Source organism: Pan paniscus, chromosome 11, assembly GCF_029289425.2.
Source record: "Pan paniscus chromosome 11, NHGRI_mPanPan1-v2.0_pri, whole genome shotgun sequence".
In the NCBI taxonomy this organism is placed as follows: domain Eukaryota; kingdom Metazoa; phylum Chordata; class Mammalia; order Primates; family Hominidae; genus Pan; species Pan paniscus.
In genome coordinates this window covers 2029695-2045592 of record NC_073260.2, presented here as the reverse complement: position 1 = coordinate 2045592, position 15898 = coordinate 2029695, and the positions used below count along the sequence as shown (strand labels likewise).

At 55.2% G+C, this 15898-nt stretch overlaps 1 protein-coding gene across 17 annotated transcripts in view; it reads right to left on the bottom strand.

The window, feature by feature from the left end:
- EXD3 (exonuclease 3'-5' domain containing 3) overlaps window positions 1-15898 on the bottom strand; it is a 124410-nt gene that overhangs the window by 47599 nt on the left and 60913 nt on the right. For all 17 annotated transcript variants that reach the window (XM_034929641.3, XM_063594082.1, XM_055117409.2 and 14 more), the window contains 7 exons: window positions 8633-8733; window positions 4258-4331; window positions 3897-3935; window positions 2057-2223; window positions 1503-1638; window positions 754-964; window positions 474-583 (listed from right to left, as the gene is read on the bottom strand). In XM_034929641.3, coding sequence (XP_034785532.2) covers window positions 474-583; window positions 754-964; window positions 1503-1638; window positions 2057-2223; window positions 3897-3935; window positions 4258-4331; window positions 8633-8733 — 838 coding nt within the window. The remainder of the gene's footprint in view (window positions 1-473; window positions 584-753; window positions 965-1502; window positions 1639-2056; window positions 2224-3896; window positions 3936-4257; window positions 4332-8632; window positions 8734-15898) is intronic.

Below are 15898 nucleotides of genomic sequence, written 5' to 3'. Positions count from 1 at the left end.
GGGATCACGGGGAAGGTACTAGATAGAGGGGGGTGGGGATTACGGGGAGGGGGCTAGATAGAGAGGGGGGGATCACGGGGAGGGGGCTAGATAGAGGGGGGTGGGGATCACGGGGAAGGTGCTAGATAGAGGGAGGGGATCAGAGGGAGGGGGCTAGATAGAGCCCCAGGGGCTCCCTCCCGCAGCTCCTCCAAGTGGAACCCAGGGCTCAGGTCTGGGGGAAGGTGCCCTCACACCAGATAAGGGCCCCACAGGGGCTCAGGGATGCCTGCACCAGGAGGCCCTGCTCCCTTCCTGGGGACGCCAGATCCACCTCTGCCAGGCTCTGCTCTGGGGCCCTGGTGACTGAGGCTGCGCTGACAGGAATCCGGCAGGAGAAGCCCAGGGCCGCCGGGAAGGTGTGGAGGGGCCCCAAGCAGCCCTTGAACCCCAGGCCCACCCGGCATCTTGTGAGCGGCTCAGTGGGTGCCCACCTGTCTGTGCACCAGCAGCAGGTCGATGCCGCCCAGAATCTGCTTCTCCACATGGGCCAGGGCGGGGCAGGACGTGCCCAGTTTCTGCAGGTCCTCCACCATCCCGTAGCCTGTGGGCAGGAACCATCGTGGGAGGGGCGCCTGCAGGCAGGGACCGCACTGTCCCCTGACCCCAGGGTGCAACCAGCACCCTCCCCGGGGCACACGGAGGGAAGGGTCAGGCAGGGGTGGGGGCTGCTTTCCTTCTGGACTGGGCAGGGGGCCCCAGGGCTTCACTCACCCAGCTTGGTGATAGAGGGGTCCGAGAGGAGCTGGGCCACCAGCCGGGAAAAGGCCTGGGCTCCCTGCCCTGTTGGTGGCTGCGAGAGTGCCAGGACGTCCAGAAGGAACACGTGGCCCTCCACGGCCACCTGCAGGAGTGACGGCCGAGGCCGGCCCCCAGCAACAAACACAGGTGTCCACTCCAGGTCTACACCAACCACTTGGTGGCACTGCGGGCAGAGAGGGGCAGATGTGATCATCGGGGCCAACTTGGCTCTGCAGGGACCACAGCCTGGAGGGCCTGAGCAGCTCTGTGAGCCTGGGCTTCGGGGAGACACCCCTGCACCCCTGCATGCTTGTAGGGCTGGGGCTGTTGGGGGCACTAAGGCCTGTGCTCCAGCTGCCCCCTGCTTTCTGTGGCTGCACCAGAGAGGGAGGCCTGGCTGTTGTGAGCAAGAGCCTGGCCTGGTGCCCACGGCAGTGCCCGTGTCAGGGAGGCACCCCACGTCTCGGGCACCATCTGTAAAATGGGGATTCCACGGCACCTTCCACAGGCTGGCAGCACTGGGTAAATGCCAGCAGCCAGCATCCTGGAGTCTCAGCAGCACAGCGTGGGGGAACGGCTGCCCTCACAGCAGCCCTGGGGCACCTGGCGGGCTCATGCCCAGAGGCCTTGCCTCTCTCCGAATGCCATGCCCCTGATGCTCCTCCAATGCCTGGCAGGGGGATCCCACCACCGGGCGCTGCCCCAGCGGCCGAGGGAACCACCTGCAGGAGTGCACCCTCGTGTCTGGTCAGGTCTTCCCACGAGGCCAGGAGGTGGATGCTCTCCCTGGGGATGGGCAGCTGGTAGTAACGGTCCTTCATGTCCTTCACCTCCAGCCTCGAGTCAGCCTCAGTCGCCCTGGGAGGAGCAGAGCTGGTAGCGCCCCCATGTCCCTGGTCCCCCACCCACTCTGACCTCGGAGCAGGAGGGGAGCATTCAGGGCCTGTTTGGTGGGGGCATCTCAGGTCCTGGCTCCTCCTCCCACACAGGCTCGGTCCAGCCCAGCGTGACCCCTGCTCCTGCCTCTCCTCCCAGTGGCCCTGGTGACTGTCCCCCCAGGGTCCCGCGTGGGTCAGGCTGGCCATGGATCTGGCAGCAGAGGAGGAGGGCTGGGCCCTGCTGTCTTGTCTGCTCTGTGTATAGCTGCGCTCTTTGTTTTGTCTTGATTTCTAATTCTCAAGCCACTGGCGTGAAGACTGGTGAGCTGTCGTCCCAAGGGTAGGGGCCACCCTGGGTGGAACCCACCCCTGGCTGGGGTCACCCTGGCGGCGCTCACCTCCCCTGGAGCCTGAACCGGCGGAGTTCCACAGCCACCGCAGCCGGCAGCCGCTCCTCGGGCAGCAAGAGGTCCATGGCACACTGGGCGGCCGTGACTGGATCACTGTGGGAGACCAGCAGCTGAGACAGCTGCTCCTGAAGCCACGGGCTCTGCCCCACCAGGCCCTGTGAGGAGGGTGGCCGTGAGGATGGAGATGGGGACGTTGCTGTGCCACAGGGCCCTGCCCCGAGGGACCCCCGTAGACCCCGACCTTGCAGACTGGCTGTGAGCACTCGGGGAGGAGGGGCAGCCGTCCACCTGAGGCCTGCAGCATCTGTCCTGCCTGAGGTCAAGGTTCCACAGGACCAAAGCGGCTGAGATAGAGGTGCTGAGGCAAAGGCTGTCCACCCCAATGTAGCCCCGGCTGGCATTCCGGGTCTCCAAGCCTGAGGTGAAGGCTGCCCACCTCAGTTCAGCCCCAGCTGGCCTCTCCTGGCCTCCAAGCCTCTGCTGACCTTCCCAGCCTCCAAGCCTCCACTGGCCCTCCTGGCCTCCAAGCCTCTGCTGACCTTCCTGGCCTCCAAGCCTCCACCAGCCCTCCTGGCCTCCAAGCCTCCGCTGACCTTTCCAGCCTCCAAGCCTCTACTGGCCCACCTGGCCTCCAAGCCTCTGCTGACCTTCCCAGCCTCCAGGCCTCCACCGGCCCTCTTGGCCTCTAAGCCTCCACTGACCTTCCCGGCCTCCAAGCCTCTGCCGGCCCTCCTGCTCTCACCAGGCATCTGCCCCCACCCCAGGTCCCAGGAGCCCGGGCATGTTTTCTGGAGCACCTGCCCAGCCTGCCCCATCTCCACGCTCCTCCTCTTGCCGGGGGAGCCCCTCTGCCCCTTCCCTTCCTCCTCACTATGTGGGGTTTGGCTGGCAGGGCTCAGGAGGCTATTGGGCACCCATTCACCCATGGCCCAGGAGCAGACAGAGGGGTGCCCTCTGGGTGGCAATGACCAAGGGGGCCCTGAGAAACCTCATCCTCACCAAGGTGAGCTCTCTCCCACCCCACAGCCACCCGTGGCAGCGCCCAGCCCAGGAGCAGAGGCACCTACAGGCCTGCGGGACCCTCAGCCCCCGCCGGGAAATGCAGGGCCCAGCACGAGCGAGGGTCTCCCTCCCCGCAAGGTCCTGGAATCCATGGGTCCAGGATGGCCTTGAGTGTCAGGCGGGAAGGGAGGGGACCTGTCCAGCAGGCTGAGCTCCTGCACGACCTCCCACCCCACGGCCTCGAGGAGGGTCTGCCTGCCCCGCTGGCTTCAGGCCCAGCAGCCTGAGGCTGCTTCCCCAGCGTGGGTTCCCACGTGGACGACAATACGTGGAAGCCGCCCGCATTCTTCAGGACGTCCGCTGCCCTTCCGGCCGGCTCTGTGCTGGCACCGGGCGGGGGGGGCCCGGCCTTCCTCCTTCCGGCCTCGCCCAGGCGCCTTGCACCTCTCTGGTGACTCTCAGCCCCCACCCGGCCCCACAGGCAGCTCCGCTGGGCTGGTTCGGGTGGCACGGATGCTGCCGTCCGCCTGGAACGAGGCCCAGTCAGGCTCTACTGATGCCCTCGGCTCCCGCTCAGGCCTCCCGGGCCTGAGGACCCTGCACCCGCCTGCCAGCCACGTGCCCCAACATGGGGTCTGGGCTCAGCAGCCCCAGTGAAGGCCTCAGCTCTGCGCACTTCCACCAGGAGGCTCCAGGCCTGTGCCCCCAGGACAGCCCCAGCGAAGGCCTCAGCTCTGCGCACTTTCACCAGGAGGCTCCGGGCCTGTGCCCCTAGGACAGCCGCCCAGGCCGCCCTGCAGGCTTACAGGCAAGGGCACAAACTCACCTGCACGTGGTCGGTCCAGTTCTCCTGTGACAGGCTCTTCTGCAAAAGCAAACAGGAAGGGGCGGTTGCCAGGCAGCTCCAGAGGCTGTATCGGGGCCTGGTGGGAGTTTTCCTCGACCCCTGGCAGGGTACATCCTTGGCAGAGACCAGGTGCTCACCCGCCCCGGTGCCACAGCCCAGAGCCAGGGCCCCATGGCCTCCCCTTCACCCAGGCCTGGCCCAGCTAGCCCAGCTCTGGGGCAAGAAGCAGCTCCTACTTGGGATGTCTGTGCACCCTGCAGTGCGCAGTGAGTATCCCAGGCCAAACTCTGTGGCTCAGGCCGCGGCTGGCTGCCCCCAGGACCCCCTCCTGCTCACGAACCTCCACAAACCGCTTGTGGCACAGGTGCCGCAGGGCCGCCAGGCGCTGCTGAATGGCCGCGTTTGGACACAGCGCTGAAAGGAAAGGCCAGCTCAGCACTGCGGGCTCAGGGCAGCCTCACCACGGCCTCCTTCTGGGGCAGGCTGGAGACGGGCAGAGGGGCTGTGCCTGCCCCTTCACCGTCCTCCACCTCTGCCCCGGAGCCCACCCCCTCCTCACCACCTGGGCCTCTGCTGGGGTCCACCCCACTCAGCCTGGGGGTCCCGCCGGACCCGGGGTCTCCCTTGCACTTGTGCGGCGGGCCCTTTCGTCTGGCCTCCCTCTGGGGCCTCCCTGTCTTTCCTCAGGGAGGTTCCTTCCTGGCGTTGGCATCTGCGTTTGTGCCCTGCCCTTCTCTCACTGGCACGTGGAACCCTCGTGGACAGGGCCGGCTGCTCACTGTGGGTCCCGTGACTGAAGCCCCATGAGCGGCAGGGAGTGAGGCACACGCACGTCCACACCCTCCGTCAGCCTCACCTCCATACTCCACTCCAGAGCCTGAGGGGGCCCCGGGGAGGGCACCACAGTCTGGCTGAGCCCCTTTCCCCCAGGGTGCGGCAACCAGTGGTGCTAACGGGCTGGCTGGTCCTCAGTGGGATGCCGACCTTTCAGGGCCCCACCCACCCACACCCAGAGCGCAGCCACGGGGAGCTGGGCGACCATCTGCCCTGAGGCCCCTGCCTGGCTCTGGCCCGACCTCACCGAGGGTCCCTGTGACCCACACTCTCAAGACATGTGGGTGCCCTTGCCAGCACCTGCCTCCAACACCTGGGAGCACCCTGTGGTGGGGACCCCATCTGCAGCCTACAGCGGGGGTCTGTGCGGTTCACAGCAAGGCCAGGGGCCAGGGCTAGCCAGGGAGGGCCAGCCTTCCTGGAACACAGCCACCAGGGCACAAACTTCAGCAGAAGCCTCGCCCAGGAATCCGTCACCTGTCCTGGGTCTGAGGGGTGACGAGGAAGGAGAAAGGGAGGAAGGAGAAAGGAGAAAGGGAGGAAGGAGAAAGGGAGGAAGGAGGAAGGAGAAAGGGAGGAAGGAGGAAGGGAGGAAGGAGGAAGGAGGAAGGAGAAAGGGAGGAAGGAGAAAGGGAGGAAGGAGGAAGGAGAAAGGGAGGAAGGAGGAAGGAGAAAGGGAGGAAGGAGGAAGGAGAAAGGAGGAAGGAGGAAGGAGAAAGGGAGGAAGGAGGAAGGAGAAAGGGAGGAAGGAGGAAGGGAGGAAGGAGAAAGGGAGGAAGGAGGAAGGAGAAAGGGAGGAAGGAGGAAGGAGGAAGGAGGAAGGAGAAAGGAGGAAGGAGACAGAAGGAAGGAGGACGGAGGAAGGAGGAAGGAGAAAGGAGAAAGGAGGAAGGAGGAAGGGAGGAAGGAGAAAGGAGGAAGGAGAAAGGAGGAAGGAGACAGAAGGAAGGAGGACGGAGGAAGGAGGAAGGAGGAAGGAGGAAGGAGAAAGGGAGGAAGGAGGAAGGAGAAAGGGAGGAAGGAGGAAGGGAGGAAGGAGGAAGGAGGAAGGAGAAAGGGAGGAAGGAGGAAGGAGGAAGGGAGGAAGGAGGAAGGAGAAAGGGAGGAAGGAGGAAGGAGAAAGGGAGGAAGGAGGAAGGGAGGAAGGAGGAAGGAGGAAGGAGAAAGGGAGAAAGGAGGAAGGAGGAAGGAGAAAGGAGGAAGGAGACAGAAGGAAGGAGGATGGAGGAAGGAGGAAGGAGGAAGGAGAAAGGAGGAAGGAGGAAGGAGAAAGGAGGAAGGAGGAAGGAGAAAGGAGGAAGGAGGAAGGAGAAAGGGAGGAAGGAGGAAGGAGAAAGGGAGGAAGGAGGAAGGGAGGAAGGAGGAAGGAGAAAGGGAGAAAGGGAGGAAGGAGGAAGGAGGAAGGAGGAAGGAGAAAGGGAGGAAGGAGAAAGGGAGGAAGGAGGAAGGAGGAAGGGAGGAAGGAGGAAGGAGGAAGGAGAAAGGGAGGAAGGAGGAAGGAGACAGAAGGAAGGAGGACGGAGGAAGGAGGAAGGAGAAAGGAGGAAGGAGACAGAAGGAAGGAGGACGGAGGAAGGAGAAAGGAGAAAGGAGGAAGGAGGAAGGAGGAAGGAGAAAGGGAGGAAGGAGGAAGGGAGGAAGGAGGAAGGAGGAAGGGAGGAAGGAGGAAGGAGAAAGGGAGGAAGGAGGAAGGAGGAAGGAGAAAGGGAGGAAGGAGGAAGGAGAAAGGGAGGAAGGAGGAAGGAGAAAGGGAGGAAGGAGGAAGGAGAAAGGAGGAAGGAGGAAGGAGAAAGGGAGGAAGGAGGAAGGAGAAAGGAGGAAGGAGGAAGGAGAAAGGGAGGAAGGAGGAAGGAGAAAGGGAGGAAGGAGGAAGGGAGGAAGGAGAAAGGGAGGAAGGAGGAAGGAGAAAGGGAGGAAGGAGGAAGGAGGAAGGAGGAAGGAGAAAGGAGGAAGGAGACAGAAGGAAGGAGGAAGGAGGAAGGAGGAAGGAGGAAGGAGAAAGGAGAAAGGAGGAAGGAGGAAGGGAGGAAGGAGAAAGGAGGAAGGAGAAAGGAGGAAGGAGACAGAAGGAAGGAGGACGGAGGAAGGAGGAAGGAGGAAGGAGAAAGGAGGAAGGAGAAAGGGAGGAAGGAGGAAGGAGAAAGGGAGGAAGGAGGAAGGGAGGAAGGAGGAAGGAGGAAGGAGAAAGGGAGGAAGGAGGAAGGAGGAAGGGAGGAAGGAGGAAGGAGAAAGGGAGGAAGGAGGAAGGAGGAAGGGAGGAAGGAGGAAGGAGGAAGGGAGGAAGGAGAAAGGAGGAAGGAGGAAGGAGAAAGGGAGGAAGGAGGAAGGAGGAAGGGAGGAAGGAGGAAGGAGGAAGGGAGGAAGGAGGAAGGAGGATGGAGGAAGGAGAAAGGAGGAAGGAGGAAGGAGGAAGGAGGAAGGAGGAAGGAGAAAGGAGGAAGGAGGAAGGAGAAAGGAGGAAGGAGAAAGGAGGAAGGAGAAAGGAGGAAGGAGGAAGGAGAAAGGAGGAAGGAGGAAGGAGAAAGGAGGAAGGAGAAAGGAGGAAGGAGAAAGGGAGGAAGGAGAAAGGGAGGAAGGAGGAAGGAGGAAGGAGGAAGGAGAAAGGGAGGAAGGAGAAAGGGAGGAAGGGAGGAAGGAGGAAGGAGGAAGGAGAAAGGGAGGAAGGAGGAAGGAGAAAGGGAGGAAGGGAGGAAGGAGGAAGGAGGAAGGAGAAAGGGAGGAAGGAGGAAGGAGGATGGAGGAAGGAGAAAGGAGGAAGGAGGAAGGAGGAAGGAGGAAGGAGGAAGGAGAAAGGAGGAAGGAGGAAGGAGGAAGGAGGAAGGAGGAAGGAGGAAGGAGGAAGGAGAAAGGAGGAAGGAGAAAGGAGGAAGGAGGAAGGAGGAAGGAGAAAGGAGGAAGGAGGAAGGAGAAAGGAGGAAGGAGAAAGGAGGAAGGAGAAAGGGAGGAAGGAGGAAGGAGGAAGGGAGGAAGGAGGAAGGAGGAAGGGAGGAAGGAGGAAGGAGGATGGAGGAAGGAGAAAGGAGGAAGGAGGAAGGAGGAAGGAGGAAGGAGGAAGGAGAAAGGAGGAAGGAGAAAGGAGGAAGGAGAAAGGAGGAAGGAGAAAGGAGGAAGGAGACAGAAGGAAGGAGGACGGAGGAAGGAGGAAGGGAGAAGTTACTCAGGGGACACAGCTGGGCAGCCCAGGTGTTGCTGCAAAGGCCCTTCCCTCAGGTCCAGACAGACGGGGGCAGCTTTCCTGACATTTCCATGCTTTTAGGCTTCATTTTGCCTGTAGGATACTGTGTCCAAAGGCTTCTGGATACAGTACTGCATCGACAGAAGGGATTTGGGCTGTAACCATGCTGAGAACCTAGAAACACTGCAAAATCCAGATAAAATTCAAACTTCTGGCCAGGTGCCAGCCTGTACCCTCCTGAGATTCAAGGGCCCCATGGATGGGGCCTCAGTGCATCTTCCCGGCCCTTGCAGGGGGTCCTGGGAGCAAAGGGGACCTGGCTTCCCTTGGTGTCCAATGACACAGGCAGGTGTGGCCATCAGCCTGTCCAGAGGGGCCTGGGAGGAGTGGCTGCAGTCCTGCGGACTTGGACTCAGCACTCACCCTCAGCTCTGCAGCCAGGCAGGAGGCAGGAAGCCCTCCCGGAGCCGCCTAGGTGGGCAGAGGAGATCATAGACCCGTCGGCTGCTCAGTCGCAGGGCCCAGGCCAGGCCCACCTCACAGCCACTCTGGCACGAGCTGGGCAAGAGGCAGGGAGGGGCTCTCTGGGAAGGTTGGTCTTGGTTGGCACCTGAACAACGGGCAGCCCCAGTCACAGAGGATGTCCCTGGCCACCCTTGGCGGCTCTCCCTGGCCTGTGGGGCAGGAATGTGGGGGCTGGACTCACCTGGGGCTACGCCGTACCGCTCCTGCAGACGCAAGACCTGCCTGCTCAGCACCTTCGGACTCAGCTTCTCCAGGCTCAAGGAGGTCACCTCAGGGTACTGTCTGTGGGGAGAGAGAGGCACAGCCTCTGTTGCTGTTTTAAGTTAATACATTTTAAAATTTTCATTTTCATCATAGTCATATGCATGCATAGTTTAAACCTCAAGTGAGGTTTATAAGAAAATGCAGGTGTCACCGCCCCCCGCCCACCCCATTCTTAGCACTTGCAGGTCGACATTGAAATGGGTTGTGTATTTGCCTCCACATTTCCAGATAACATCCTTGGATTGTGATCTCTTGATTGTTGACTTCTGGGTATTTGGTATTGACTTCTCCCCACGGAAGGTGGACTCCCGAAATAACAGTATTAGAGTTTTAGCTAAATCAGCACCTTCCTCATTGGTGATATTCTGGGTGTGCAACGGCCTCAACGGCCCAGCCTTCTGCTGCTGCTTTCAGGGTTAATGCTTATCTGGCTCTGTTGTTTCTCAGTTACCCATCCTGGTCCCTTGACACTTGGCTCCTCCTGCCCCTCCAGCCATTCTCTAGCTTCTGCCCTGCAAGGTCCTGGGACTGACACCCCCATGCCCTGGTCCACACCCTCCAACCTCCAGGTAGTGGTGAAGCACAGCCGCTGGGTGTTTCCCAAGATAAGGTCCACGGGGTATTTTTGGAGATGTGCACCTCCAGGGTCTGTGCCCACTGCACACCAGCTTGAGAGTTCAGTGGAGCCAAGACTTCTGGGTTGAGATAACGTTCCCTTAGCACAGGCAGGCTTGGCTCCCAGAACTGCTGTTGAGACCCCAGAACCCATTCCTATTCCTGCCCCTCTGATGTGGCCTGCTCTTCTGGAGGTTTTGAGGCTCTTCCATTTTCACTAGTGTTGAGAAATTTCATGACAACGTGCCCCACAGGGGGTCTCTCTCCACCCACCTTCGGCCACTCCACAAACCTGCTAAGTCCGGCTCCCGTGGCCTCACATCTGGAAACCTGTCAGCGATGAATTACTTAGGAGTTTCCTTCCCTGCTCTCCCTTCTTCCTGGAATCCCCGTTATTTGTATGTTGGACCTTCTTGACAGAATCTCCAATTTTAAACATCTTTTCTCTTTGATTTTCCTTCTCTTTATGTATTTTGTACTGCTTTTTGGAAGACAACTTCAAATTTATTTCCAAACCTCCCACTGAGCTTTCATTTCCCATCCTGTCCTTCATCCACCAAGTTCTGTCCTACAGTCTGAAAGCTCTTTCTGTGGGGCCCCCATCTCCACTTCACAGACGCAGTATCTTCCAAAGATCTTAGTTACAGCATTTGTGCTTTTAAGGTTTCTTTTGCTTCCTCCAAGCTCCAGCTTAGTGTCTGTATTAGGGTTCTCTAGAGGGACAGAACTCATAGGATATATATACATATATATATTATATACAGGATATATATATGTGTATATATATATAAAGGTGAGTTTATTAAGTATTAACTCACACGATCACAGGGTCCCACAATAGGCCATGTGCAAGCTGAGGAGCACGGAGAGCCAGCCCGAGTCTCAAAGCTGAAGAACTTAGAGTCTGATGTTCGAGGGCAGGAGGCGTCCAGCACGGGAGAAAGATGTAGGCTGGGAGGGTAGGCCCATCTAGCCTTCTCATGTTTTTCTGCCTGCTTTATATTCCAGCCTTGCTGGCAGCTGATGAGACGGTGCCCACTGAGATTAAGGGTGCGTCTGCCTCTCCCAGTCCACTCAGTCGGAGGTGAATCTCCTTTGGCAACACCCTCACAGACACACCCAGGATCAATACTTTGCATCCGTCCATCCAATCCAGTTGACACTCAGTGTTAACCATCCCAGTGTGTTAGTGTTAGCATGTGTGTGGCTGGCGAGAGGCCCCACAGCCCTAACTGCTCCTGCCCAACACTGCCCTGCAGAGGAACCACCTCCCTGTGTGCACGGCGTGGCCTGGTAGCCCTGGAAGGCCAGAGGTGCTGTGGGCTGAGAAGTGTCTGTGCACCTCCAGCAAGGGTCTCACCTGTGTCCTCCCGGTTTCAGCACGGAGCCCCAGCCCTGTCCTCAGCTGTGGCCAGAACACCGTGCCGCTCACAAAGACCCCCTGGAGACCCTGTTTCCAGCCCAGCTTCTTGGAGGAATCTGGGCCTCCGCTTCCTGTGCCTCCCGGGGACTCCGAAGCCAACTGGCTCCTTGCATTTGCAGGTTCAGCACTCTCAGGCCTCTGAGGACAGTCGCCGCCTGGACATCTGTCTTCCGGGTTCCAGCTCCCGTCTCCCCTCTTATTCTCTTGAAATTTTTGTCTTCATTTTAAAGCAAAGAGGCAATAGATGCTTGTGTTTAACTGCCACTTTAAACTGTAACTCCTACTTAAAACTTTTTAAAAATTAAATGTATATATTTGACGCAGGATCTCACTCTGTCCCCCGGGCTGGACTGCAGTGGTGCGATCAAGGCTCACTGCAGCCTCAACCTCCTGGCCTCAAGTGACCCTCCCACCTCAGCCCTGAGTAGCAGGACTACAGGCATGCCCCACCATGGCTGGCTAATTTTTGTATTTTTTGTAGAGACGGGGTTTTGTCATGTTGCCCAGGCTGGTTTCAAACTCCTGGCCTTAAGCGATCCTCCCACTGCACCTGGCAAGGACTACTTTTTTTTTTGAGGCGGAGTCTCGCTCTGTCGCCCAGGCTGGAGTGCAGTGGTGCCATCTCGGCTCACTGCAAGCGCCGCCTCCTGGGTTCATGCCATTCTCCTGCCTCAGCCTCCAGAGTGGCTGGGACTACAGGCGCCCGCCACCACGCCCGGGTAATTTTTTGTATTTTTAGTAGAGATGGGGTTTCACTGTGTTAGCCAGGATGGTTTCACTGTGTTAGCCAGGTTAGTCTCGATCTCCTGACCTCATGATCTGCCTGCCTCGGCCTCCCAAAGTGCTGGGATTACAGGCGTGAGCCACCGCGCCCGGCCAAGGCCTACTTTTTAAGATAAACTATTTACTGAGGTATAAGTGACACATGGTAAGGTATGCCAATCATGGGTGCAAATGCACCGGTAAACCCACTGCCCAAATCTCAACATAGAACATTCCAGGCCAGGTGCGGTGGCTCACGCCTGTAATCCCATCACCTTGGGAGGCTGAGGCAGGAGGATCGCTCGAGCCGAGGAGGTTGAGTCTGCAGTGAGCTGTGATTGTGTCATTGCACTCCAGCCTGGGTAACAGAGTGAGACCCTGTCTCTAAAGTAAAATGTAAATAAAGGACATTCCAGCACCCCAAAGTTTCTCCCGTGTCCATCTCTGTGTATACCCATCCCACACTTCTCTGACTTCTATGGCCAGAGATTATTTGCCCGATTTTGAACTTGATACAAATGGAATGATAGAATAGGGACACTTTGCCACTTTTGGATCTGGCTTCTTCCATGCAGTCTCTGTCTGTGCTGCTGAGTGTGATGAGGTTCAGTCTCTCACAGCTGAGTTTGTGAACCATGATCACTGCATCCACTGCTGCTCTGGGGACTAGGGCTGCTCCCGTGTTTCACAGATGATGATTAAGCTGCCATGACTGCGATCTTTTGTGGATAATGAGCTCATTTCTCTCGGGCATATGCTAAGTGGACTCGGACAACATATGTCATAGGGTTGGCATACTTTTTTTGCTTTAGTAGAAACTGCTAAATAATTTTCTGAAGTGTCTGCACCAGTGCACATCCCACCAGCAGTGCGTGAGGGTTCTGGTTGCTCCATTTCCTTGTCAACACTTGGTATGTTCGACTTTTAAACTTTAGCCTTTCTGATGGGAGGTGGTGGTATTTCTTTGTGGCTTAATTTGCATTTCCCTGATATTAATGGTGCTTAGCAACTTTTCCTACACTTTTTGGCTATCTGGATATTCTCTTTTGTGATGTGCTTATTCAAGGCTTCTGCTCATTTAAAAACTTGGTTTGTTTTGTCTTTTATTGTTTATTTGCTTTGTAGGTTTTTTGCTTAAAAATACTCTGGATACAGTCTTTTGTAAAATATATACTGTAAATAATCTTCTCTTGGTCTGGAAGTTGCCTTTTCACTCTCTCAATGATTTCCTTTGACGTCCAGAAGGTATTAAGTCAAATCTGTCAATCTCTTCTGTTATTCTCTTTCTTTCTTTCATCCTTCCTTCCTTTTCTTATTTATTTATTTATTTTTTTTGAGATGGAGTCTTGCTGTGTCACCCAGGCTGGTGTGCAATGGCATGATATCGGTTTACTGCAATCTCTGCCTCCCAGATTCAAGTGATTCTCCTGCCTCAGCCTCCTAAGTAGCTGGAACTACAGGCATCTGCTACCATGCCCAGCTAATTATTGTATTTTTAGTAGAGACGAGATTTCACCATGTTTGCTAGGCTGGTCTGGAACTCCTGACCTCAAGTGATCCGCCTGCCTCAACCTCCCAAAGTGCTGGGAATACAGGTGTGAGCCACCGCACCCAGCCTTTATTCTTAGTGATTTTATATCCTATTTGAGAAAGCTTTATTGCGAGTATAAAGAAATACAATTGGCTTTTATAAACTTACCTTGTAACCAGTGATCTTGCTAAATTTACTTATTAATTCTAATAATTTATCTGTAGATTTTTTGGTTTTCCTTCCCTACATATAAAAACATATCTTCTGAGAAAATGACAGTTGTTTCTTTGTACCCAGTCTTTGCACTTATTTTCCTGCCTTCCCGCCTGGCATGGGTCCTTGGTACAGTATTGAATAAAAACAGCAGTTCTCAGACATTAGGCAACAGGTGGCTCAGGGCAGTGATGCCCGAGTGATGGGAAGTGAGGCTGCCAATCGCCCCATCTTCCCTCCTGGAGAAACTTCCAGCAACATGCGAGGGAAGGGGAACCCAGGAGACATTGGGGGCTTCCCTGAGTTCGCAGAGAAGAGATGCCCAGAAAAAGAGCTCTGGAGCTCTGCAGGGAGCGCCCTTGAGAATTCGCCCAAGTAAAGAGCACCCTGCGTGTGAGGAACTCACACAAAGCGGAGGAAGGGCCACCTGAACACATTACAGGGAAAAGTTTTCAAGCCTTACAAAGAGCTGGGAACAGGATCTGCTCCCAAGACCCAGAGTCTTAAAAGCTTCCTAATTGGCGGGGCATTGACTATAGTTCTAAGAAGGCTCTTGCCTCAGAAATAGGGGAAAGTTAGGCCGGGCACTGTGGCTCATGCCTGTAATCCCAGCACTTTGGGAGGCCAAGGTGGGTGGATTATGAGGTCAGGAGATCGAGACCATCCTGGCTAACATGGTGAAACCCCGTCTCTACTAAAAATACAAAAATTAGCCAGGTGTGGTGGCAGGAGCCTATAATCCCAGCTACTCTGGAGGGTGAGACAGGAGAATTACTTGAACCCGGGAGGCGGAGATTGCAGTGAGCTGAGATCGCGCCACTGCACTCCAGCCTGGGCGACAGGGCGAGACTCTGTCTAAAAAAAAAAAAAAAAAAAAAAAAAAAAAAAAAAAAAATTACCAGGCATGCAGAGAAGAGGAAATATGAGGCCAAATGTGATAAGCAGAAACTGACCTAGAAATGACATAGATCATAGAATTACTAGAGGACAAAAAGACACAAATCACCAGCACTGGGAATGGGAGCATTGACATCACTACAGACTCTGCAGATAATAAACATATAACAGGAGACTATTATGAACAACTTTAAGCCAATAAGTTTGACAACTTAGATAAAATGGACAAATTCCTTGAAAGACAAAAACAACCAAAGCTCATTCAAAAAGACATAGGCAATCCGAATAGCCCTATTTTAAGGAAATGGGTTTTTGGTTAGAGGTAATACCAACTACACACAGTTTTCCCAGAAAATTGAAAGGCAAGGGAGTAATTCCAAGCTCATCCTATCAGGCAAGCATTTTTCTAATACCAAAAGTAAAAATATATTACAAGAAAAGACAATGACAGACCAAGATCCCTCATGGACATGGATGCAAACATCCCTAACAAAATTTAAGCAAATGGAATAAAAGTTACCCCAAAGGAATACATAATGGTCAAGTGCAGTCCATCCCAAAAATGTAAGGTTGGTTTAACATAGAAACATTAAATGGTGCAAATGCATCATACTAACTGATTAATAAAGAAAAACCATGAGTTCATCTCAATAGAAAAGTCATTTTTATAAATTCCAGCATACATTCCTGATAAAAATTCTAAACAAACTAAGCATAGAAAGGAACTTCCTCATTTTTTTTTTTTTTTTTTTGATAGAGTCTCACTCTGTCCCCGGAGTGCAGCAGTGCAATCACAGCTTACTGTAGCCTCGACCTCTTGGGCTCAAGTGATCTGCCCCACCTTGGCCTCCCAAAATGTTGGGATTCTGGGTGCGAGTCACCGTGCACGGCCCCTTTGCCCATTTTAAGTTGGGTTGTTCATTTTCTTATTGCTGAGTTTTGAGAGATCTTTGTATATTCTGGATAACAGTCCTTTATCCCACATATCTTTTTCAGATATTTTCTCCCAGTCTGTTGGTGTCTTCTCAGTCTTTGTTGTTGTTGTTTTTGTTGTTGTTTTGAGATGGAGTTTCACTCTTGTAGCCCAGGCTGCAGTGCAATGGCGCAATCTCGGCTCACTGCAACCTCTGACTCCTGGGTTCAAGCAATTCTCCTGCCTCAGCCTCCTGAGTAGCTGGGATTATAGGCATGAGCCACCACACCTGGCTAATTTTTGTATTTTTAGTAGAGATGGGGTTTCACCATGTTGGCCAGGCTGGTCTTGAACTCCTGACCTCAGGTGATACACCTGCCTCAGCCTCCCAAAGTGCTGGGATTATAGTCATGAGTCACCACACCCAGCCCTCTCATTCTCTTAATTCTTTAATATGTTAGTTGACTTGATTGCTAATATTTTGTTCTGTATTTTTACATTTATCCTCATGAAATATGTTGGACTTTAGTTTTCCTTCCTCCTAATGTCCTTTTTGAGTTCTGGCTTCTGAGTTTAAGCTGAATAAAGTGAGTTGGGCTGTGCTTTTTTTTTTTTTTAAATTCTCTATTAGAGTTCATACAGGATTGGTGCAATTTCCTTTTTTTTTTTTTTTTTTTTTTTGGGACAGAATCTCCCTCTGCCACCCAGGCTGGAGTGCAGTGGCGTGATCTCGGCTCACTGCAAACTCTGCCTCCTGGGTTCAAGTGATTCTCCTGCCTCAGCCTCTTGAGTAGCTGGGATTACAGGTGCCTGCCACCATGCCTGGCTA